Source organism: Amblyomma maculatum, chromosome 4, assembly GCF_055883805.1.
Source record: "Amblyomma maculatum isolate TAMU_Amacu chromosome 4, ASM5588380v1, whole genome shotgun sequence".
NCBI classification, from domain to species: Eukaryota; Metazoa; Arthropoda; class Arachnida; order Ixodida; family Ixodidae; genus Amblyomma; species Amblyomma maculatum.
Window position 1 is genome coordinate 172,761,868 of NC_139347.1, and position 25,263 is coordinate 172,787,130.

General features: G+C 41.8%; 1 protein-coding gene across 1 annotated transcript in view; it reads right to left on the reverse strand.

The window, feature by feature from the left end:
- LOC146193497 (putative cytochrome P450 301a1, mitochondrial) overlaps positions 1-25,043 on the reverse strand; it is a 39,296-nt gene extending 14,253 nt beyond the window's left edge. The window contains exons 1-2 of the mRNA XM_084600566.1: positions 24,866-25,043; positions 5,657-5,894 (exon numbers count right to left, since the gene is read on the reverse strand). Coding sequence (XP_084456692.1) covers positions 5,657-5,894; positions 24,866-25,043 — 416 coding nt within the window. The remainder of the gene's footprint in view (positions 1-5,656; positions 5,895-24,865) is intronic.
- Positions 25,044-25,263: the final 220 nt, after the last annotated feature.

The following is a 25,263-nucleotide window of genomic DNA, read 5'->3' on the forward strand; positions in this document are numbered from 1 at the left end:
TTTCTTTGCCATTCGGTGTTCCCTTGAAGCAGCCCGTCGTTGTTCAATAGCTTCCCTGATTTCCTTATTCCACCAGATCCGTGGCTTCCTCTTTCCATTCCAGCGGTTTGCTACTTTAACCTCCTGAATTTGACTCCTTATGAGTAGTTCTACCTGTTCATAATCCCAGTCTTCCATGGGGCTTTTCTCTATTGCTTCCTCTATGTCTGCTGCTATCTGCGCAATTTGATCGTCGTTTAATTTTGCGTTTATGCTTTGTCTAAGTTCCATTTCTCTTTTCATCAAGGGCTCCATCGGCATACTGATACGTTTATGATCACTTCCTAGACTACACTCCCCTTCTTCGTCTATTTCCATTTTTGTGACCTTGCTATAAATTTCCTGCGACATTAGACAATAGTCAATGGTCGTCTGCCTGTTGCGGAATTTCCACGTGATTTGGCCTTCACATTTTGTTTCTTTATTTACTATAACTAGATCGTGTCGCTCGCAGAAATCTAGCATTAGCTTCCCGTTACAATCCGTGTATCCATCCAGATCGTCGATGTGGCCGTTCATGTCCCCCAGCAGAATAATATTATCCCCGTTTCCAAACTGGCTTATATCGTCACTCACTGAGACATTCAACAAGACCCCTGTTTTCTTGCCTGCATTGATGTCCTGTTCCTAAATAAACTACCCCTAGCCATGTCCTTATGCCGGTAATGGTTCCTGAAACCCAGATATGTTCTTTACAGGGTGATTTAATTCTTTGCCAATTTGTTCCCTGGTGTATCAACATACCTACCTCTCCACCCTTTCTTTCCGTTCTCGTTCTGTTGCACCCTTCCCAGACGTAACCTTCTATAAAGGGCGGGTCTTCTAGATCCCTGAGATGAGTCTCGCAAAGAGCGTACACAGCTATTTTGTCATCCTTCACCTGCTGTTCTATCTCTAGCCATTTCGCTCTTTTTCTATCTCCTTGCATGTTTATGTAGCTGATCCTAGTGTTAAATTTCTTTTTAGTATTTTTCTTTCTCGACCTACTCTTTGCCATTTTTGGGGGCTCAGCCTCCATTATTACACTTTCTTCTGCTTCACTTCTAACTACCTCTGTGCACGTAGTCCTCGCGGACCTCCTAAAAGAGCTACAGTCCTGCCTGCCAAGCGCCAGCCGATCTCTGCTCCGACCCTTCTGTTAAAATGAATGCCATCTCGCTGTAAAGCCCTACCAAAACCTGCTTTATGTACCTCCCTGTTTACCTCAACCACTTCGAAACGCTTCTCCAGGCTTAACTTTCTTATGTCCTGATTAACTGTCACCACGTCCTTTTCCATCCTCCGTTCAATCCTAGCACCTCTGGTACTGTGCATACAACTATCTGCGTCTGTTGTGCTATCTCCCTGATCTCGTCAACTCCCTTAGCTAAACTTTCCACCACTCCTGCAGCGTCACCATTTAGGACATCGTCTAGACCTGCGGCTACTATTACCATACTGCGCTCTGCGGAATCCTTCAACAGCCTATTTTTACTCTCTTTTAGTACAGCCCTCATTGTTTTCCCTGGGAAGGCTCCAACCAATACTCTCTTATCACCCCTTACACGTTCCAAGATATCTCGCTTGCACCTGTTCATGTTAGAATCTCCGGCGATAAGCACCTGGGCCTTCTCTCTCCCTCTCCCAACTGTTGGCTCCTGCTTTCGGTTATCTGTGTACTTATCTCTGGGATTTTCATTCTTCCTTACTTCTTCCTTTTTCCCGTTGTCTTAGCTGCTTCTAAATAACTCTGACGGTTCGGATCCGCCAGACCTACTTTGCTTATGCCTTCCATGCCAGTGCTGGCCCCAGCCACGTGGCCTGCATTGGAATGTTCGTCCTTGTTGGTTCCAAGGACAAAGTCGGCCCCTTTCTTTTCAATCTGAGTAAGCTGTCCAAGCAGTTTCTGATTTTCCATCCTTAGCAAACGTACCTCATTTTTTAAATCCTCCATACGAGACACTAAACTGCCCCTTTCTTGATCAAATCTGTCTAGACGTGCATTCAGTACGCAACATCGACACAAAAAGTCGCTGCCTTCCGCTTCACCTACAGAATCAAAACGCGTTTCTTTGAGATTAACCTGCGCCTCACACTGAGTACACTTTACCTTCTTTTGATTGCACATCTTAAGCGCTCATCGACTGAACTATAACTGTTACGAATTCTTAGAATATACAAAGTGCCAAAAGAAGACACAAGAAACGGCTAGCAAACATGCGTTAAAAACCAAGTCTGCGAATACCAATAGCCTAGAAAAAAAGATATTTATCTAAACAAGAGAGCTAAACAATGAACGCCAAGAAAACCTAGCTGCCGGCACGAAAAACCAGGCCGCTAGGACCAAGAGCTAAAATCTATTCTTTAGGCTGCACCTAACCTAACTAGCTGACAAAGAAATAAGGTAATAAAAGAAAGAACTCATCTATTTGACGCTTCGGAAGTTCCCGCTGTCGCCAGTCCGTCCGTTTCCGGTAGCCACGTGCAATCGGAGGAGCGATGGAACACGCGTCCGCACCACACGGCTGTCAACTGTCTACTCTCAATGTATAGGGACATCGTCACACCACCTATCGGCTCCGTACACGTCAGAAAGCAATATTATATAACAATAAATTCCATGTTTAACATAGGATGATCTAAACCTAAAAAACACCTTACTCTTTAAAAACAAAATGACACCTGATACGTAAAGGGCCAAAATAACACAAAAAAATAATACAACAGTAAATTGCATGTTTACCACAGGGTGGACTGAAACCGATAAAAGCACCCTTGGCTTTAAAAACAAACAAAATGACATGTGGTGTAAAGGGCCAAAGTAACATGTTGGAATGAATAAGAAGTGAGCGAAACTTAAAAGCATAAAAACCAACGCCGAAACCCCGAAAAATCATGTTACATCCTAAACCTTCTTCAATGTTTTAAGCACTATACGCACTTTGTGCCACCACGAAACAGGCAAACGAGACGTCTATGGTGATGAGACCCAGTGATATGTTGAAAAGGGAAGACGACATAAAAACCACGCGAAAATATAGAAACCAGAACAAGCACATGTACCAGATTAGGCAATCGCCAACGGTTTCGCCTTATGAATGCACAGAGTATATAGTAGCACAACTCTACTCGTTCTTTCTTCACTCTGATACAGGGAAACCGAGGCATCGTTTACACAATTTTGGCCTTTCTTTCTAATCCACAAGGCCTTTCTTTCGCCACAAGAAACTCATTGGAAATAATTACGTTTCTTCAAACAATCAACAAGTTGGGCATTTCTTTTCTGTTGATGCCAAGAAACGTTTTTATTCCAATTTCCATTAAGAATTGTTCTTAGCCGTTCGCGAATGCATAGAAGAGAACGGGATCGTACCCTTTCAGAATGGAGCCGGTGCTTCGCTTGAAAGTTTCATGTCATTGGTAGAATTTTACCTAAACCCTACAGTTGTGCAGTTTGAAGGCGGGTGTTTTATTCAGAGAAAAGGGATATGTATTGGCTCCTGCGTTGCGCCTGTTCTGAGTAACATTTTTCTTTCAATGATTGATCGCAGGGTGGAAGAGCATTTAAATAAAGAAAAAGTCTTGAAGGTTTTCAGGTTTGTAGACGATTTTTTGTTTATTTTTATTAAGCAGGATAAGCGCTCCGACCTAAGCACAGTTAATGTAAGTGTTGAAATATTTTATAAGCTTGGAGAAGGATTAGAATTTACGCAAGAGCAGCCTGAAGACGATAAGTAGACCTGCAGCTATCTATAGCAGGTTATATATTATGGTGAATCTACCACCCGCGTGCGCAGAACGGATTTTTCTCCAATGAATCAGCTCACTCAAAGAGAGTGAAGCGAGCGATTGCAACATCAGCCCTAGAGGCACCCATTGTAAAGTCATGTTTCCATACTATGCAAGCAAGTTTCCAGCGACAGGTATCCAGGCTTGAGAACGCAGGCTTCCCCCAGTCAGTCATGACGGGGGTAGTGGAGTCACTTCTTCAAAAAGTAAAAGGAAAGAAAAACAAACAGTCGAATGTTGAAAATGGAATAAATAGGCCAGTGGTTATTCCCTATAGCCATCGGGTAGCCCATAACTTGAAAAAGTAGCCTCAAAGTTTAAGGTACCAGTAGTTTTCCCTGCCCCCTGTAAGCTGGCCGCGTTGTGTCCTCGTATAAACTCGGAGAAACAGAAAGCCAGAACATGAGGAACAAAGATTGGCATAGGTACGTAGAGTGCAATGAAGGCGTTATATATGAGGTTCCTCTCACATGTGGCAAGAAGTACCTTGGGCAGACGGGGCGCTGTTTGAATGAAAGGTTCAGGGGGCATGAACGGTCAATGAACACTGGAACGGGGTCCAATCTGCCGCTGCATTGTAAGGACTGTGATCGCCAGTGCAAACCCATTTTAGAAATAACGGTGGTTTTGGACCAAAGCCGCGAACGTGTTGCCCGCGAACTAAAGGAAGCTTTTTGAATTAGAAGGAAGGGCCAAAATTGTGTAAGCGATGTCTCGGTTTCCCTGTATAAGAGTGAAGAAAGCTTTTTGGAAAACTTTGGCTGAACAAAGAACAAGAGTACGTGTTCTACTATATAATGTGTCTATTCAGAACGACGAAACCGTTGGTGAATGCTTAAGCTGGTACATGTGCTTGTTCTGGTTTTCACGTTTTCGCGTGCTTTTTATGTCGTCTTCACTTTTCAACATATCACTGGGTCCCATCATCATAAAAGTTTTGTTTGCCTGCTTTGTGGTGGAACAAGGTGCTTATAGTGCTCAAAACATTGAAGAAGGTTTAAGAGGTTACATGATTTTTTGGGGTTGGTTTTTATGCCTTTAAGTTCCGCTCACTTCTTATTTATTCCATCATGTTACTTTGGCCCTTTACACGACGTGTCATTTTGTTTTTAAAGTCATCGGTGTTTTTATCGGTTTTAGTCCACCCTATGTTAAACATGGAATTTATTGTAAGATAATATTGCCTTCTGACGTGTACGGAGCCGATAGGTGGCGTGACGATGTCCCTATATATTTTGCGGATTTCAATAAATAAATCAGTTGCCAGTAGCGCTTTGTCCTGTCTCTTATCTTGTGTTTGTCTGTTTTGCGCTTACGTTTCTCCCGTACGACCATGATGCTTTGTGGGCGATGTTGAATCTTTGCTTTGGTTGGTTTTTGCTGAGTCTGTAGCACTTAGATGAATGCTACAACGTATGAACGGGAAGGCACCGAAGCTGCCAAAAGGCAAACGTTCATGTTGAATACACCGTTTGACGGCAAAATCTCACTGCTGGATGAATCCCGATACAAGCAGTTGCTGGCGTCAGCAGCGGTAAAGTGTATAATTCCAAAGCACAGACAAAAGTCAATTGTTGGCATTACAATAAATATTTCCGCTAGAAAATATCTTCTGGCGCCACTATTTTGAGCACAAAACCAGCCTGTCCTTTGAGCGCACCAATTCCGGAACATACTCCAGTGCCTAAAGTTTCTACGATTGTCATAAAGACAACACTCTACAGAATAGTGAACCTCATCGATGATCTTCACACATTTTGTCTTCCGCATCTCAAAGGCCTCGAAAATTGCCCTTTTGTTCGTTGCCGTGAAGGGTTTAATTTTCCAAATAGCTAGATTTCAGGCTTACGCGTTTAGGATGCCACAATTGGCAAAATACTCCGGCCGGCTTGTATGATGCAACTTGAACGGATGTATCCCCATGCGATAGGGCATTTTCCTTTCTTCCTGGTACAGGTTTCGAATGTCGTTGGCACTGAACAGGTGGACCACAAAGCTGCGTCCAGGAAGCTGCTCGGCCACCAACGGACCGTAAAGCTGGTGCATGTCCCAAGCGGCATGGTTTATGTCGAGTCGGTGATACCGGCCTATAAACAAAAACAAGGCATAACTGCGACTTCAAGCATATAATAACTACCCCATTGCTTTCATCAATCCAAAGGTTTAAACAAACGTCAAAAAAGCAGGGCTAGCTACAACGGTGGAAAAGACATTGATAAACAATTAAAAACTGTTTATTTCTGACGAAATGTGCCTAAAGGAGTAAATCAGGGGACATTTATTATTACAATAGTCCTACCTCGTTGTGAAGGAAACGGCTATTTCGCCTTTTTTCACTTCTGGCCTGAAAAAGGTGGTGGCTTTACGAAAACTTCCTTGATTTTAAACACATGCTTCTTTGAGCAGCGCTCTATATAATTTGTATCTTGACTCTTCGTAAGAAATGGTGTATTCGCTTCAAGGTTTCTAATATAGGACACGCCGAAGTTATCAATAAACTGTTTACCTTGATATTCCGTGTTGCTAGGTGATATGACTCATAGGTCCCGTTATCAAGCGATGGAACGCCATTTTCTCTTCCAATCAGCCATTCAAAACCCATATATTGTTATTGGCTTTTTATGGGCACATTTGGAAAATGCCCCAGCCACTTGCGGGTGTATCATGCGGCTTCAATAGCTTTATTTTATACCAAAACTGGTTATGTCATCATTTAGTCATTGCTAAAGGCGCCCTAGCGAATACAGACGCCATATTCTGATCGACATTCTACTACGTACACCATCGAAATGGACGCAGCAAAGTGTTCACAGTCAATGGCTATATAGGTGCGCACGGGTGTGTAGCTGAGTTTCAATAGAAGCGATTACACCCTGCCGTATTCCCTCCACGAGAACGTTCCGACAGCCTCCTCTGTATTTTGAATGCCAGCTGTACCACTCGCTTTGTAATAGGAGCGCTGCGCACGCTTTAATTCAGCTGTTTGCCGCTACGCCCTGCCGGAGTGGACCATACACTTCGCAGGCGGCCTCACGTTTCGAGCTCGTACGCTGCTTGCATCAAAGCTTAAGGGGGCAGGCCGCCCTTTGAGTTCCTCCGTTTTTCACAGTGTGGTAATGTTCAGATGGTACTCTCTCCCTCTGAGGTACAGCTGTGCGAACAAAGGCTAGCTGACTAGGGTGAGTAGGCAAGAACAATGGACATTTTTCATATTTAGTCGACATTATCCGGTTGGCACTGAAATATAGAGGCGCTGTCACCATGCATCCGGCCTGTTATGCAAACGCAAAGTGACCACAGAGGCTATGCCTTTCGCTAAATTGTACCCTGATTTGAAGAAATCGACAGCCCATTTTCAGCGAAGTGATAGAAGACAGTATATCCTTACAAATTTAAAATGATAAAAAAACACCAAACGCGTTGAATACAAAGCAGGCAACCGAAAAGCAAAAAGAAGGTTCTAATTAGATGACTAAAAGTAAGGCGTGGGAATGTTTCAGCGTTAGATGTTATCTGACAGCAAAGCTGTCTAATGGCATATTTTGTTTTTCTATCTCAATTACAGACAAACGAATGTGAATGGGTACTTGGCAGGTGCTCTCAAACATCAGTCAGAAGCGAACTTCCACTGGAAGATTCTTGACACCAGCAGCAAATAGCTTGTACTCTTTATAGGCATGCTGATGAATTTGAATTTGATCCCACTTGTGGACATGAAGTGATAAGCAACCTTTATCGTCTGGGATCTTCAAAACAGGGTTTGCATTTGGAGGTGTGCAAAAGCACCTTCGGAGCATTTTGCAATTGCACAATCCTAATAAACCTGGTGCAGATCTAGGTGAGGTTTTTACTCATGCTTAATCATCAGTATAGATTTTGAACGAATCCCAATTCGCTTTCAAGGAATACGCCCACAGCACTTGCCCACCTGAGGACTCGAGCCTCTCTCCTTTGTCTCATACTTTCCTTGTTTTTCATCTCCGAATCTTGAGAGCGGGCTTCCTCATACTCTGCTTCGCTAATTGTAAAGACTTCACGCTGCTGCTGCCGATAGGGACGACCGCAATCTCAATGGCTAATGCTCTAGCCGATAGGCACATGATGTTTAAAGCAGAGGAAGTGAATCAAGTGACAATATGTCATCAAAACTATCAGGAACATAAAGTAGCAGTTGTGTCCGTCTTCCACCTGGTCGTCATTTTTGGCGTTAACTAAATATGGAATCAGATTCAACTCGCAAAACTTTTCACTTTACTCGGATACTATATTCACTGTAGTGTAAAGAGCAGGGATGTTGGAATCAGCAGGGAATTAAGACGCTTGAACATAAAGGCGATATATCAAGACGTGATAATATAATCTTTTCTGCTGCTGATGGAAGTTGACTAACTTTAGCTTTTCTTTGGCCTGGACACGTTATAAAAGTAAAAAAAAAAAACGCGATGCAAAGAATTTCAGCTGCAGGCCGGAACTTGGGTCGAGCCCCATGAAAACCAAACCATCTTCACTATTAACAACAAGAATAAATGAGACAAAAAGTGTCTCTTATTTGCACGCACAGTCCTATTTTGTACTCGTTTAATCCGTTTCCCCTTCCAACTATGCTCGCGCTTATTACGGACTGGGGAAGGACAATTTTCAATAGGATGGGGTTGAGCCTCTAGTAACGGGCGAGCTGCAGAAAGCTCTCACTACTACAAATGGCAAACGGGACCGAGTTTATGAGAGATAACGAACAAAATAATAAATACTCATAAATATTGCTCATGTTTCTACTTAACGTCATACAACAATCAAAAACTTTTCTTCGCAATATATATACCACGTGTATTAAGAGACCTCAAGACAATTGGGTGAAAAATAGTATGTTAGAAATCCGTAGATCAAATATTCTCATAAATGCACGTAGACCTCACAGTGGCTTCAACACAGCGAGATTCCCTCTTCAAACGAACGAGAGGCATAGACAGGGAAAATAGAAGGATCTGTTTGCTGCTACGTGAGCGCACAAACAGCTCACGATACAGTAAGTTCAAAGCGTCATAATAAAAAACCTAAAAGTTAATCCAGTGGTTTTGTTCGTAGCAGAGAGGTTGTCAATGTAATTTGGTCAATACAAACCAAATACTCAAGGCCGTGCTATGACCGAAAAGAGGGTAAATTCCTTACATTTCGTTTGGTTTTGGCTTTGTGGTCTTGACGTACCAAACCAACTCAGGCTATGAGATGCGATGTAGTAGACAGCTCCAGGAAATTACTACCACCTGGGGTTCTTTACCTTTCATTAACATCGCATAGCACACGGGAGTCATGTGTTTGGCCTTTATAAGAAATCGGCCTCCGCAGCAGGGATTCGATTCTGCATCCTTGGGTACAGAAGTCTAACGCTCTAACCACTGCGCAACCACGGCAGGTCCTTATGTTTTGTGTTGTGACTCCCGGGGTGTGTATATACATTGCTTGCGGCCGTTTACATCCCAAAGCGACTCGTCTCTGTTGGAAGGCGAGTGTAGGCCTCTATAAAATTTTGGTCATTGGGGGCTTTTAATGTTCATTGAGTAATCAATGAGGAACCGTGACATTGCGTATGCCTGATATTTCGAAATATTCAATGCAGATTTGATCCTTTCATATACATGGCAAAATACTTGTTTGCAATTTGGGCTGGTTGATTGTGCTACATGCTGGACATCATTGCTGCCACGAGTACAGGAGTATAATGCTTAAGTATCTAAATATACTTATTTACCATTCTTAGTTTTAGCTTCAAAGGGACAGAACACTGCACACAAAGCGTCTAATTTTTTAAGACGCAATGTAAACCTTCCTTTCCCGAGTGGTCGATTCCCAAATGGTGTTACCAAAAGCCCCGTAGAAAAAATTGACCGAAAGTTTTATATCAGTGCTTGCGCCCGTGTTTACGTAGTTCGATTTTGGAAACCATGATTAGCTGCCGTGATGACTATTGCGCGTCGGAAAAAGTGATTTACCAAAGACTAATTTAAGTTAATCCACCAGAGAGTGATTTTTCACTATATCCAAGGGGTTTATGGACCCGAACGTACCCATCATCGACAGAAAATTTAGTTGGCCGTGGTCAACATTTCATCAAAAACATTTAAAACACTATATGTCTCCATCTAGCGTAGCGACAAACGGTAAAATAACATTACAGCTGATGCGAAAGGAGGCTTTTGTTTGCTGACGGGCGCAGCGGAGAGTGTGCAAAATATTATAGGGCAACGCGAGCCCATTTCAAGCAATAGAGAACACGGTGCACTTGTGAAAACTAGTGACATTTTCCAAATATGTAATCGCGTGGGATATACCGTGATAATTAGTCTTTCGACGCAAGAGGCGACACCAGTCATTTTCATGAGACACATTCTCAAATTAGGATTAAAAGCCCTTGTTTCCTGGATATTGCGGAGCTCGATTCATACGAGAAGAAACATTTTTTTCATTACCACCATAATCCCAATACATATTTTGGGCAGTGTTCTGTCCCTTTAAGGCATATGAATAAAGTATCAAGCTGAAGGCTACCAACCGATAGGCGAGACCAGTTTAGGAAAAATGTGTCTAAATCCCAACTCTCTGTCCCGATTTTGAATAAAAAACATTTGAGAGCACTGCAGAGCCTGCACTAGGAAACGCGAAAACATGAGCATTGCTGTTTCTATTGCGACACGACACGTGAACGCGCTCGCGGATCTCGAAAGTACTGGCCTTGATGGTTTATGTACATAGCTTATTCATCTGAAATAAACGAGGGAGCAGTGCCTATTGAAGTTCTAGAAGACAGCAACGTGCACTGCCCAGCGCGAGAGTTGTTACAGTATTAAACGAGGTGTGATCGACTTCCGTATTAATATAATGCTTTCGCATGATTGTACACTATGCTTTGCATGTTCCTCTCAGCTTTTCTAATGGTTGTACGGCATTTTGATATTATAGAATGCAGCAAAGAAAAAAACTGCCATGATGTACGGCTTTCATGTATGGCCATGGTGGCTTATATGTTCGGTCGGGTACGGATTCGACGCCCAGTCGCGGCAGTACATTTTTCCGAAGTGTCATTTTGTGCGGACACACACTGGTGGCAGCCAGGAACAGATTAAAATTAAGACCTGTTCAAAAAAAAAAATCAAGAGGGCCACTATGACATCACTGCCCTGTTTCGCCCCGTGTTGACACTTTTGAATCTTGACGCCTTTTGTAGTTATCTACAGAGCATGAAGGCTATATTTATTCGCAGGTACTGCAGATTGTTTGTGAACATCGTCTAGACATATACTTTGCTGCAGAACATACAGGCAGCCTGACGTCTAAACTAAGCTATTACAGGAAATCACAGGACACATAACACCTTCTCTCAAAAATTATAACGCGAAGTCAAAAATAAATTTCTCGGTTGGTTATTTTGATGTCTAATTAGATAGCGCAGGACGATTGGCTGCGTGTGAGCAGAGATAATGTAGGTATGAGTCTTCTTCTTAAGCTTTCACAAAGTCTTACCTTAAAATCTGACCAATCTAATATTTTGTGATTTCATCCAGCAAGGTGAATTGAAACTCGCCTAAGGCATCGTTTCGATATGTTTTACATGCTGAACAAAGTGCAGTAGATAAAGATTATTACTCTTAATGCTGTCATCGAAGAGCTCTTAGCCTTTTAAATTATACAGGTGAAACCTTGAAGACAGAAAACGAGGGACTGAAGCAAAACAATAAAGCTCTGAAAACGAGACTGAGAGAACAGAATAACGCTTTGAAAGCGCAGAACGAAAACCTCGAAACGAGATTAGCTGATATGGAGCAACACTCAAGGAAGAACAATCTTGAAATCAAGGGCGTTCCTTGCTTGCAAGGTGAAGACTGTATTACTATTCTGCAAACAATTGACTCTAAGATAGACTGCCCTATTACTGCCGATGACGTAGACGTTGTTCACCGCGTCCCAGCTGCAAAGAAATCGGACACAAAAAACTTGATCGCCCGATTCCACTCCCGGTCGAAAAAGACTAAGTGTATCAGCAAAGCCCGCAAAGCCCGCCTCTGCGTGAGAGATCTTGGCTTCAGTTCTTCGGAAACCGCCTCGGTCTACATTAATGATCACCTCACGGCCCAAAACAAAACAAGCTGCTGTTTGCAAAGGCTAAACAGCTTAAAAAGTAACGGCTGGGAATTCTTGTGGACTAAGGACTGTGTCATACCGGCTAGGCAGACACATGCGAGCGCAGTTTACCGGATACAAAATGAATCTTATCTGCGGGTGTTCGAATAGGTGACACGTTTTTTTTTTCGTTCAAATTTTCACTATGCCGTACATAAGTGCTGGTCAGATCGATGTACATTTTTCTAATCTCTGTCACTAAGCAATACATTTCAATGCGCGTAGTCTGCTAAACATCATGATGAATTACAAGCCTTTTTATCTTCATGTCGCAACATATTTTCAGTTATCTGTGTGTCTGAGACATGACCATGTAGTGCTGATCATAACTTGCATTGCTTTCCGAATTACTACTCTGAATATTGTCACCGTGTTTCTTCTTGCCATGGCGGTTCTGCTACTTTGTTTCTGTTGGCATAAAATATAAACGACGAATTGATCTGAGCTTAAATTTGACGGACTGCGAGTCTGTTGGAACTGAACTGGATCCTTCTGTATTCGGTACAGATGATAAGAATGTTGCAATAGGCTACACATACAGGTCCCCAACCTCTGATATTCCGGCTTTTTGTGAAGCTCTCGATACTGTACTTGATGCTTTAGCAACAGATAATAAGTGTATAGTTATTAGGGTGATATAAACATACATTTACTAGCCCTTAATGCTTACAGTGACCAGTATGTTAACTGCTTTCAGGGGTATGGACTTCTAAGGTGTGTGCAAGACTGCATTACTGTTGATAATGATGAACTGGCATTCATTAATGCGTGCGGTATTTCAGTTGCTAGTTTCTTGGAGCTGTTATCCTTTTACCTTAGTTCCACTTTCGTCCGTTGGCAAGGCAGCACGTACATCCAGAAGTCAGGGGTATGCATTGGCTCGCAGGTCGCTCCTGTGCTCAGCGACATTTTTCTGTCTAAAGTTGACACCGCATTGAAGCCAGGTTTGGACGCCATCGGTATAGTAGCATTTCGCTACGTTGATGACTACCTTCTTTTCTTGAATAAGGATGGTTTCGATAATTTGGCGCAAGATGTGTTACGAATGTTCAAAGAGCAAGGTCAGGGTCTGTCTTTTACGTATGAATTTCCAAAAGATCACCATATACAGTTTCTGGATTTGGACTTGTGCTTTGAAGACAATCACGTGTGTTGGAGCTACAGCCCCAGGTCAGGGAAGCCTCTGCTTAGCTTTGAATCGGACCACTCGAGGTTGGTAATGGATGGGTTGGCGGTCACATGCATCAAGTCCGCATTACGTAAATCTTGCTATCACCGTGTCGAAGATGCTTTTTCAAAACAAATTTCGAAGTTGTTGGCGGCAGGCTTTCCAACTATCCATCTCGCTCGTCTGTCAGAACGTGTTTTAACGCGATCGAGGAAGAGTAAAACAGTGCAGGTTGGCGTTGGTGTGGCGACGCGACGAAATAAGGTGGCTGCGATACCTTACCTCCACGGCGTTTTTCACCGACTTAAGAAACTGGCGGCAAGTTACGACGTTGACGTTGTATTTACAGCGAGAAACAAGATAGGAGGCTTGTGTGCTAGAGTTATAAAGGGGCTCGACAGTGTACCTCGTGATAGTTTTCGTTGTGCAGTGTCTCATAAGAAAAAGTTCACCACCTGCAGAAAGAATGTGGTCTACCGCATTCCGTTGAATTGTGGCCGGTGCTACTACGGGCAGACAGGCAGATGTCTAAATGTGCGCCTGACGGAACACTCTAATTCCCTGGGAGGGAAGGCGAGTTCCAATCTTGCGCTACATGTGCAATCCCGAGAGTGTAAGTCGAAGCATGACCCGTCCCTTTGTGCGCCTGACTTCAATAACACGGGTGTAGTTTACAGCAATGGTAATCAACTCTGCAGGGAGTTGGTTGAGGCATTTTACATTGCTAAAGCCGAGGACAAGTGTGTGGCTAAGGCGTCGGTTAGCCTTCATTGTAAGGAATTTGACCTTTTAGAAAAGTCGTTAGTTAGGCCTTGACTTTGAATTGGCTTTGTATTTTCGTCTTCATCTTCTCCCCAATGTCTTGCATTCCACCGGTTGGGTTGTGCGCGAGCTTTTGGAAGGAGTCTTCGTTGTTTTCTTCCGATCATAAACATTCAGTTGATAGTCCAGCCTTGTCCTGTCCCCTCTTTGATTCTGTGTCTCGTCTTTTGGCTGGTTAAGTATGGACCCATACCAACGTGCCCAGTCATCAACCTTGTAGAACCTTCCAACTCTTTGCACTTCACCCGAGTCTGGCTCCCTGATTGATCATGCACTGTGCAATCTTCTTTATCCTCCATCAGCTTTTATTATTAGGGTAAATATCACTGACCACTATCCTGTAGCGCTCACATTTCAAAATAGTCCTCGCACAACATTATACACTTTCTCCAAGACCGTATTTGATCACCTACACTTTCTTCATTTAATCTATTCTATAGACTGGTCGAGTATAACTTTAATGACTGACGCTCAAATGGCATATAGTACTTTCTCATCTATAACTATTGACTGTTTGGCTTCCTGTACATTAACCGTTATTTGTCGCAAGCATTACTCATCTCCTAACAACCCTTGGCTTACCAAAGGCCTTCTTACAAGTCGTAGAATGAAAGAAAATCTATACAGAAAAACTAAAAGTCAACCATATAACACTCGCCTACATCAACGTTATAAAAAGTACTGTCGCACCTTGACAATACTTTTGAAGAATGCTAGGAAACGTTATTACGAAAATGAAATTCTTAGCTCGGGCTCTGATCCCAGTAAATAGTGGTGCCTCATTAACTCTTTTCTCAATAAAAAATCTAATTCATCTACATCAACAGTCATTCATGACGGAATACCTGTTCATAGCCCTGCAGACATTGCCAATGCTTTCAGCAAATTCTTTTCCTGCCCACCTTCTGCTCCTACTTCTACTTACGCTGACTGTCCCGCTCTTTCTGAGCATTCATTCCTTCTGGCCCCTACGTCACCTCATGAGGTTAAAAAAAAAACAATTTTAAACATGAAAACGTCGTCATTAGACAATATTCGCGGAAGTAATATGAAAGCGATTGTAGATACCATTGCTGGTGTCCTCGCCCATATTAATAAATTAATTTTTGAATCTGGTGTTTTTCTTCAATAACTAAAGGAAGGTAACGTCGTGCCTATTTTCAAAAATTGGGACAGAAACCTCAATAATAACTACAGGCCCATCTCTATCCTTCCAATTTTCAGAAAAATCATTGAGAAGCTGATCCACTTAAGACTCTCTAATTATCTAGAAAAATTTAACATGCTGATTGCGAAACAATTTGAATTTCGGCATAGTTTTTCCACTAACCTCGCTTTGACTTACTTTATCGACAAATGCAAACTTGAAATAGATAAAGGTAACTACGTCGGCTCTGTCTTTTTTGATTTTACTAAGGCTTTTGATACAATTAATCCCGATATATAGATTCATAAACTAACGTCTTATGACATTAATGGGATCCCTTTAAAATTATTTCGTAGCTCCTTATCTAATCGAGAACAAACAGTGTGCATATCAGGTTTCTTTTCTAATAAAAAGTTATTAGCATGGATGTCCCGCAAGGCTTCATTCTTGGTCCACTTCTATTCCTAATCTATATAAACGATCTTCCTAACTTTCTCTATCCTATCACCGATTGTATCCTTTATGCAGATGATACTACCTTTATTTCGTCACATAATTCTCTGGTTACCTTGACATCCAAGCTCAATTCAGATCTGATTAACATTGCTGCTTGGTGCGTCAAAAATGGTCTTCTGATTAATCCTACTAAATTCAAGTTGATGGTGTTCAGCTCAAAGCTTACTAGTGTTCCAACTTTTGTTTCAAAAAACTCTTACCATATATATCCCTCAGATGATTGTACATTTCTTGGTATTGAACTGGACCACTACTTGAAATTTACCACCCACATTCAACAACTTCGAAACAAAATATCATATGGAATCAGAATTCTTCTAAAGGCACGTCATTACTTTAGTTTACATAATTTATTTCAACTTTATTACGCTTCCATTCATTGCCATCATACCTATTGTATCACATCTTGGGGTCACACATATCATTCTCATCTTTCTGAATTTCAGATTATACAAAAACCAAGCAGTCCGTATAATCACGTGGTCAAATAGGGATTCTTCCATTTCTTCTTTATACTATCATTTTAATATCCTTCGTATTTCTGGGCTCATAAACTTTAACTTTCTAGTATTTGCTTATCTTGTGTTAAATAATCTTAACCTTCTACAGTACATTCATATGCAAGAATTGATCAATCGAAATACTTCTAGATTTGCATCCTAAATTAATTTTGCACTTCCAAATGTTCGAACTAACTATGGCACTCAGACTGTCGTGTTTTCGCTAATAAAGCTACGGAATTCTTTATCTCATTGTATAAAAACCACATCATGTGTATCTTCATTTAAACGAGAGCTCCTCTCATTTATTGTTTATTCCTGATGCCAAATTTTTTCACAGCATATTTACCCGGGTTGCTTCCTTTAATTCCGTTTTAGTCTATTTTTTGCTGGCTTTTTATAATGCTGTATTTTTTTTAAATTTCGCTAACAAGTTTTAAATCATGCAATGCTGCTTCATGTTAATATTTGTTCTTTTTTTTTTGTTTGTACATAAAGGTCCCAGTACAGTGTCCAACTTTCGGATCTCTCTGTAACCTTCTGTATAATCAAATGATTTATTTATTTCTGAATAGACTTTGAACTTGAGCTTGAACTGGTAACAGCGGAAATCGATTAGAAACTGATGGAACCAGCTAAAATAATTTTGGGTTTGTGTTCCTCTATATAGGGCGAGTACAAAATTTTTTACTTTGACTGGCAACATATGGGGCTGGCTTTGGTATTAATCGTATACGATGCGACGAACAGCTTCCTGCCATTGTTTTCCAGCCTTCGGGGGCCCCTTCTCTGAACTCCGGATAATCCGGCTGTGATGACAGCGTCTGCCGACGCACTCATGTGACGCCATCCTTAAGACGGTACAGTACAGAGGCCTTAAGGCGCCCTATTTAAAAGTTGAAATTGTTCATTGCACGCTCAAGTTTTATAAACGGGTAGTGGCGGTTAAATTGTTATGATCCTAACTTGTGTTATCACCGGCAAGATATTTACGCTATTGCCGTCACGATTCAACGCGCATCAATACTGTTTTATTCCTGTACTTGAACTGCAGCACAGCCAACTCAATATTATTGTGCCATTGAAGGCGTATTTCCCTGTTGACTCTTTTGAGCCACAATATCAGTTCAGAGACATTATCAACGTCAAAACCTTTCAATATGAATTAGGGCCTTCAATTGTGCCCTGTAGTGTTGGGCGGTAAAACAAAAAAAGTTGTGCAACTCAGCAGTACGCTGTATTGGGCTTGTTTAAAGTCGTTGATATTGTGAAATTGCGCAAAATAGACGAAGGACCGAGGAAAGAGAAGACGACAGGGGCGCTGTCTTACAACTGAAGGTTTATTTGGAAACACAGGAACAATATACGGTGAAAACGCGTGAAACCATAAACATAATATAAAGGATGACGCTGCAAAGAAAGACGCTTATCAATGAGGCTATCTCAGTTCCCTGTAATACAGCGGTTTCCCCACACACATTTCCGGCCTCTTAGCAGTGCATTAGGCTACAAACATTTCTGCCTATCAGGTTATTCAGCAGCAATGGATACTAGCTTTACGCAAGTCAGGCAGGCAACGGTTAGAAGCGGATTTTTTTTTTCATCAAGAGAATTTTCGTGCTCTTTACGTCTGATGTTCATGCATCTACCCATTTCATCATAATAAATATTTTTGCATGCCAAAAATAAACCTGTACACGACGCCTTTCTTTTTTTGTCTGGGAGCTTGTCTGCGTATGACACACAGCACTGGGGATTGTCCCCTGTGGATGAGCATAAAAATTTCCTTGCCGTGAGAAAAAAACCTCCTTCTAATCTCGTGCAGCATTGCCGTTAATGCAAAGATCTTAAAGATGACTCCTGCCAGCCTGACTTGTATGACACAACGCTCCATTAAAATAGCAGCAACCAGATAGGCAGGGACATTTCTGAAGCTTACTATCACTAAGACCCCTGACACGTGTGTGGCGAAACCGTCTGTTGCGTTACAGTGAAATGAGATAATTTTCATTGATAAGTGCTTTCATTTCAGCGTAATCCTTGATGTTTTGCTCTTGATTACGTTCGTTTTCACCGTATATAGTTACTGTGTTTTCTAATAAGCCTTAAGTTGTTAGACAGCGCCCGTGTTATCTATTTCCTCTTTCCTTGGTCCTTTGTCTCTTTTGCGCTATTCCACAACAGCTTATACAAATCATCGCTTCATTTGACCGCATTGACCATTTTTCATTTTCACAGTACCCCATAAATATTTTACGCCTTGCACCTGCACATCTGGCCATGGTTTATAAAATAAAGCGTGTTTTTGGTACCCTTCCAAATTCCAAAATCAAAACAATGAAATAAAGAAATATATCTCCAGACGCAATCTTCGGATTGCGGCTGGAGCAATGTGTTGTATTGTGCTTGAAACATATTGGGAACTGAAAGAACAAACACAGTTCTGTGGTTATCTCTAATGCACGCTGGAAGCGGTTGACAAAGCAACCCCAGATAAGTGCTGACAATGTAGGCGGGGTTGGCGTGGGCATGAAATTTCGGTTCTGTAAAAGACAAACTAATTGGTGTATCAGAAAAAGAATAGAACTATCGAATTGAGCGTTAAGGAAAGGTGTGCAAGTGACAAAATGGGATATATGGGTTAATTAGGTAAATAATTAGAGCAAAATAAGTCAATCAAACGTTGAAATGGCCGGGATGGGTAATGCGAACACCCAAAGTGGATTACGTTGTAGTCGACATCCTGTTACGTAGGCCTCACTTCCGGTGGCGGGAAATTTAAATGCTTGAACGTGAATGAGCTGAAAAAGGAATGATTTGCCTGCACAACTGGGTGGAAATGATGAGAAAGTGTGTGAGGAGAGGTAATCAACCAGCTGAAGTCTGAAAAGTTCCGACAGCACCGCGAAGTCTGCAGTGCAGAAATTACAACTCGCGGCCCTTGTCGAACCGAACGAATCAATGTTCGTCCGTGTTCTAATAATTGGTTTATAGGTAAGGAAAAGCGCAGTATCTGTCACTCGCGGAATCCCGCTGACATATCTCGTGGACAAACGTCAGGCTTAAGCATTTCTCCAGAGCAGATTCTGCAGTGATCTCAGAATTGTTTGCTCACAGTGCCTCAGAGTGCAGCTTGTATAATGCGTTTCAAAAGAGTGTTTCTTCTCCAAGAGCACTGCACATTTTGTTTAGAAAGAACAATGGATTTTCCGGAGCACAGCGGCCTGGGCATCTCGAATTGGTGGTTGGCGCACTTGTGTGCCACAGTGCGCGGACAATAAAGCACCGGAGCCTCGAACAAACACAGTTTTCACGCCCACGATAAAGCACTGACTTTTGCAGGGAAGTGTCTGCCCTCATACGGGGTCATTTTCTGATAGTGTATACAACTGGAATCGTTTTTCTCAGCGGACAAAGTAAATTATATAGTGTCATTTGCCTGTCTGTATGGTAAAATTCATTTTTACCTCTCGCATCGCTTTCCAGCGAACGATTTCATAGATTGTGTTGCGCTAGAAACTAAAATTTATCGCGCAGTCATATTGACGTGTCAAGCCTCATGTGGACCAGTATCGGTCGGGCTTAGTAGTGGCCCCAGTCATTGCCCGCTGTGACACTCTATTTGAGGTTAAAATAAGTCACCGTCGTCAGGTGGTCGTCACTGCAGGCATTCGTGCCTGACAAGGTCCTCGCACAAGAAGCAATTTAAAGGACCGCTGCAATATCTCATGAAACAAATACAGCAGTGTAAAATAAATCATAAAATACAAGTAACACACATATGTTAACATATTGCATATTCGTTGTTGGTTTGAAAAGCAACTGCGTTTAAAAAATTATATAATTTCTAGGATTTGGTTTTCAAAAGCAGACTGGTTGAGTTTTTGACCTCACACAAAACATGCGAAATAAAATATTCCTGTGCGTCACAGACACACGCTATTTGGTTCAGTGTACTTATAAAAGTATGTCAAGATGATCTATGCTTGTCACGTAATTATTTTAAAAAGCATATCAATTTTTTAGAGCAGTTCTAAATACTTTTTGTGAGGCATCTGAGGCTTAGACGATTGCAATCAATTTGTTCATAAATATCTTCCCGTATTGCACAGCTGCCACAATTCCATAACGCAGCCGACCGCTTTTACGGCAACGTTTACCTACTTTATGAGAGCGGGGAACAAAACAATCATAAACTATCAGACAATCAAAGCTGTCCTTGAATCCTCCACGCGTACGCAAGGAACCCAGTCCATCTTTTGTTAGTAACGAGCAGGACTAGGCTTAGAGTGAGGGTAGAGAAGTAGGCTTCTTCTAAGAAAGGTGCTTTGTAGGTAACAGAGCGTCGTCAGCATATTATGAAATCGAAAATTTTTAAATCCTACATTTTCAATCATTGAACCAAATCTTAATAATTTCGCAGGTAACAACTGACCTACAATGCACACTAGAGTTTAAAGACTCCTTACACCGAAAATGAACTGCAGGCCGCAAATCTATAAATACCGGCTTGAACCATTTTCCTTGAAAAATGTAGAAAGGCACACGGAATTCCCTCAAAAATATCAATTTTTTGGCAATATTAGCAAATCTAGGAGTGAAACGCTTTCGCTTCATGAAAAACAGAGCCTCATAAAATAACTTTATGCACTTCTGTGAGCAATGCATCATAAAACGCTTCAAGAATTGTAACGGCCTAACGTCTTGTAACTATAGGGCCAAATGGTAGTGATTCAAGATATAAAATTTGTTATAGGACGAAATAATAAAATTTTATTCTAAAATCAGATTACGTATGGGTGTGATAGAAATTCGCCGGTTGATTTCTTCTCTATCTTGCTTTCATAACTGCTGAATCGAGTGAAACAACATAGGCGCTCTAAAAAATCGTAACCCTACGAAAACATGATAACGCTTGACAGAGCACTATTCCTCCGAAGGATGTGGGCTCATATTCAATCATGCCGAAAGGCTTTTTTTACGAAAAGTAAAAATAATCTCTTCCCATTCACCACATGAAACTAGCGAAAGAGAAGCTGGCGTGTGTTGGAGTGTATCAATGATATTTTTCCTGTTTATGGACAAACTGCCCCTTGGAACGCTCTATGGAAATGCCTGTTCAAAGCATCTGCTTACTATAACTTCTTACTTCCTTAAAAAAGAGTTTACATTTCCCGAAACTCACACGTCACAGATGATGCATCAAATGCCAAGGTTTGCTCACAATATTCGAAAATTAACTAGAATTCGTGAAACGTACTGGTGCTTGGCAGCAAGCCAAAGGAACTCAAACTTAATTTTGGGCAACAAGCTTTTATTTTGCTTTGATTGGTGTCTTACTTCTATGTTAGCGCAACAGAGAACGCCAAGACGTTATTTCCAGTCAAGCTTTCTGAGACTCTACAAGAGTAGATGGAACATTCACAAGTTCTTACCGCTATAAGATTCTAAGAGTCCGTACGAGAATAATATGAACGTATTTCACTCTAGCAGCCATTTGTTTTCTACATTAGAGACGATGAGCAGGCAGCTTGTAAGGGTAACTGCTCACATGCTTTCGTGGGCACATAGTAATCTTATCATGGGTAATCCACATTTACAAAACTTTATATCGAACATGACCGCGGCAATGCATCAAGTCCTACAAGAAACTGCGCAGGGCAAACCAAAGGCTGTTGATAACATATACACCGAAAATGTTCCTTAAAAACGTTAGCTACTCAATCTTTAGCATGCATAAAATGTATCTGCACTGGAAGTCCTACAATTATTGACACATGAACCGATCCCGTTACTGCAATGTCATTTTTGTGCAATATTAGACAAGCCTCGACAATTTCAGCTGTAAATAAAAGAACTGTGTGAAGTAATTATCTGCAGACTTCGAACGTTAAAACACACACCAATGATAACTTCTAACCGGATTAAAAATTTCGCCCTAAATGGATTGAAAAGCTCATATTTCGCATGAACAAAATACCACATTTTTATAACAGTTTTCTTTCGTTCGATTATTCAATTATTAGACTCTGATTCATTCTTTTTCATGAATATGTTTTTCTTTTTCAGCTGGAAAACTCCTAACTGGAGATTCCGAGCCGAACAAAATCGTGTAACGGCTGTATATGCTCATGCCTAACGCTTGTGTGTCCACTTGTACAGCTTTCGAACTTTAAAACATCATTGTAGAGTGAATTATTACATTGAAATTTCTCGTACGAAGGGAGTCGGGAGCGTCGCAGCTAGAGCGGCTGTCTATCATCCGGTGCGTAGAAGGCAACAAACTGTTCTGCTCCTGTACATTGCCCGTCGTACTTTCACCTCTGTACAAAAGTGGTCACATATTCTACTTGGGGCAATAGTTTCATCCCTCTCCCATTTTTTGCAACAACACCAATGACGCTCCTGTTTAGGATATTCCCTTAAAATTCAAGAAGTAATGGGTGACGTTAGTCACGTTATCACTGCAAATAAACATTTGCGAATGATTCATCCTCGGAAAACAGCTTCAAATTTCAACGTCAACGCGTTCAGAAACAGTTGGTGTTCCGAGTGTCTGATGTAAAGCGCAAAGCAGCAGCAGGTCAATATCGACTTGCGCTTTTAAATGGCGAAAATCCAGGCAATTCCGGTTTTGCTGCTAGTTTAACGAGTGTTTTATAATACATTCTCGTGTATCTCGTGAGGGAAGCCAGGAATCCCAAAGTTTTCAGCTAAATTCCATTTTACTTTTTTCTAGATTTCACCATATTGCTCCATGTAACAAAATTGTTTTCAGAGCCCTATTTTCAGCAATTTTCGGCACTTGAAATTTTGGATCATGGTGTTTCTGTGTTGAAATCGAACAATAATTGTAGAATTTTACCTCACCGTGCTCTCCGTGAGAAAGAGAAAAAGACGAAGAAAAATAAGAAAGAGAAGAAGGGAAAGAAGAAAGCAAAAAAAAAAAACAAGAAAAAAGTAGAAGAAGACCGATAACTATGCTGTTGGCAGAGGCGAGCGACAACAGCGAGTTGCTAGGACGGCCGTTTTTTGTTTATTTGCCCTATGTTAGGGCCTGAGGTTCTAAAAAACAAAACATAAAACTTAGCTTGGCCCATGGCAGGTGAGATAGCAGTTATTCCAGACCATTATAGCCCGAGCTGAGACAATGATTGGCTTTCAGCACATGACATAGGATTGTGTCGGTAAGCGACACATTTTCAAGCAGTCAAATTTTGTAGCGCCGTTCCTGTCCATGACTGTCAGTGGGAAAAACAAAAAGAAAAAGAAGAACAGCAAGAAGAAGAAGAACAAGAAGACAGATCACTCGGTAGTTGGTAGAGGCGAACGACAGCAGCGAGTTGCTAGGACAAAATGTTCGTTCGAACGTTGTGACGGCGATGTGCCTAGTGAGTTCGACGTAGAGACGATGTCATACCACTAGAGGCCTTCTACACTCAATGAGAATGGTCAACGACAAAGGCAAGGGATGTTCATAGGTGAAGTGATTCCCCTATGCCATAAATAAAGCTGGAATCATAGAGTAACCTACTATGCACAAAAGCTACGGTTTTACTTTGAAGCCGAGCCTAAGTGTAGCCATGCAGATTGCTCTCGCGTAAGTCCAGGTTTCACCACAAGCGAAACCATAGGTATTTTGTTGTGTTTAATACGGAAGAGCAGAAATACTGAACAAGAAGCAGCAGCAAGTGAATACTGCTCGCCGAGAAGTGTGCCTGCAGTTGAGCTTCAGTCTGGGAAAGCATTCCGAAAAGGGAACTCGCGCCTAAATAACAACTAGGATCGAATCGCTGACAAACGCTATTGCACTCGCCCCGGTCTCTTCAAAGCCCTCGTTAGAACTGATGGCCCATGTAGCCGCTTTTCTGCATAGTCTGTTTCCTGAGAAAACCATCTAGCGGACACCGCTGGTGAGGAGAGGGTGAGGCAGACCGAAAAGAGCAGAATGGCTGAGCTGGTTTCGTAGCAACCTTCATCGCAACTATCGGCATGCGCTGTCTATTCTCACAGAGCACCCAAGGGTGGCTGCGGTGCTCTAAATTCCAGGCGGTGAAGCACACTTCTGCACTGTGCGGAAGCCTGCAACGAAGATCGAACAGGAGCACTTGCAGAGAGTGTGATACTATAGGGTGGGTACGAAATCTTGCAGAAGTGATTCCATCTATCATCATATTGCATGAACAAAGCAGAATTATTGCCGGCAGTAGCGGTCTTCTTAATACCGAGGATCCATGAGCAGAGAGCAGATCTACTAAGAATTTACGGGATCATTTGCAGTTTCATTAGGCCGACTGTACTTGCTGCTATTTTGTAAAATTGCCTCAATATAACGCTGGGATCACGCAAGAAAAGTAAAATGCGGGTGCTATTCAACGTGCAATTATTGCATTTTCTTTCCTGAGATGCCCATAAATATTTCCATGCTCTAACCGTATCAGAACGGTTTTTTTGCCATGTCTCTAATAAATACACTTTAATAGCGGTTACACAAGCCACATTCCTATCTACTTAGCGCGTTAGTTTGGGTATTCCTTTATTTCGTATAGAGGCATGGTCGTGATTGAATAATTGAAGTGCATACCATTTCCGTAGTTAAGGATGAAAACGTTCTCTACGTTTGCAGCTGCCAACATTCTGAACTAAAAACGCGACCCATTTTATAAGAGCTTGAGGCACGCAACTGGGGCAAAAAATGGGCACACTGATTATAAAAACAGGTTTGCTTACCTATAACGGGGAGGTATATCCAGGAACTTCCCACGATTGGAAGAGATTTGATCTTGGGCACTTCGCTGAATGGCTTGACGCAGGAATGTTTGAAGATATTACGTGAACATGCATTCCTTAACGTCACGAAGCACACATTTAACTTAGATGCCTTCCTAAATCCGTTATGTTGAAGCATTCTGGCGCAAATTGAACCGCGTCAAAACTCGGGCAGAGAACGTTGCACTGCTATTTATTGGGCACGCACGTGCGCTGCGCTTTGTCCCTGAAGCTGCTCAGTACTCTTGTCATGTAACTGACGCATGTAACTGACGCAGGTGGTATTGGCTTTTTTAAATCATTTTCTCTTTAGGAGTTGTGCGGTGTTTGTTTGACTCCGTTAAAAGGGTTAACGTCGT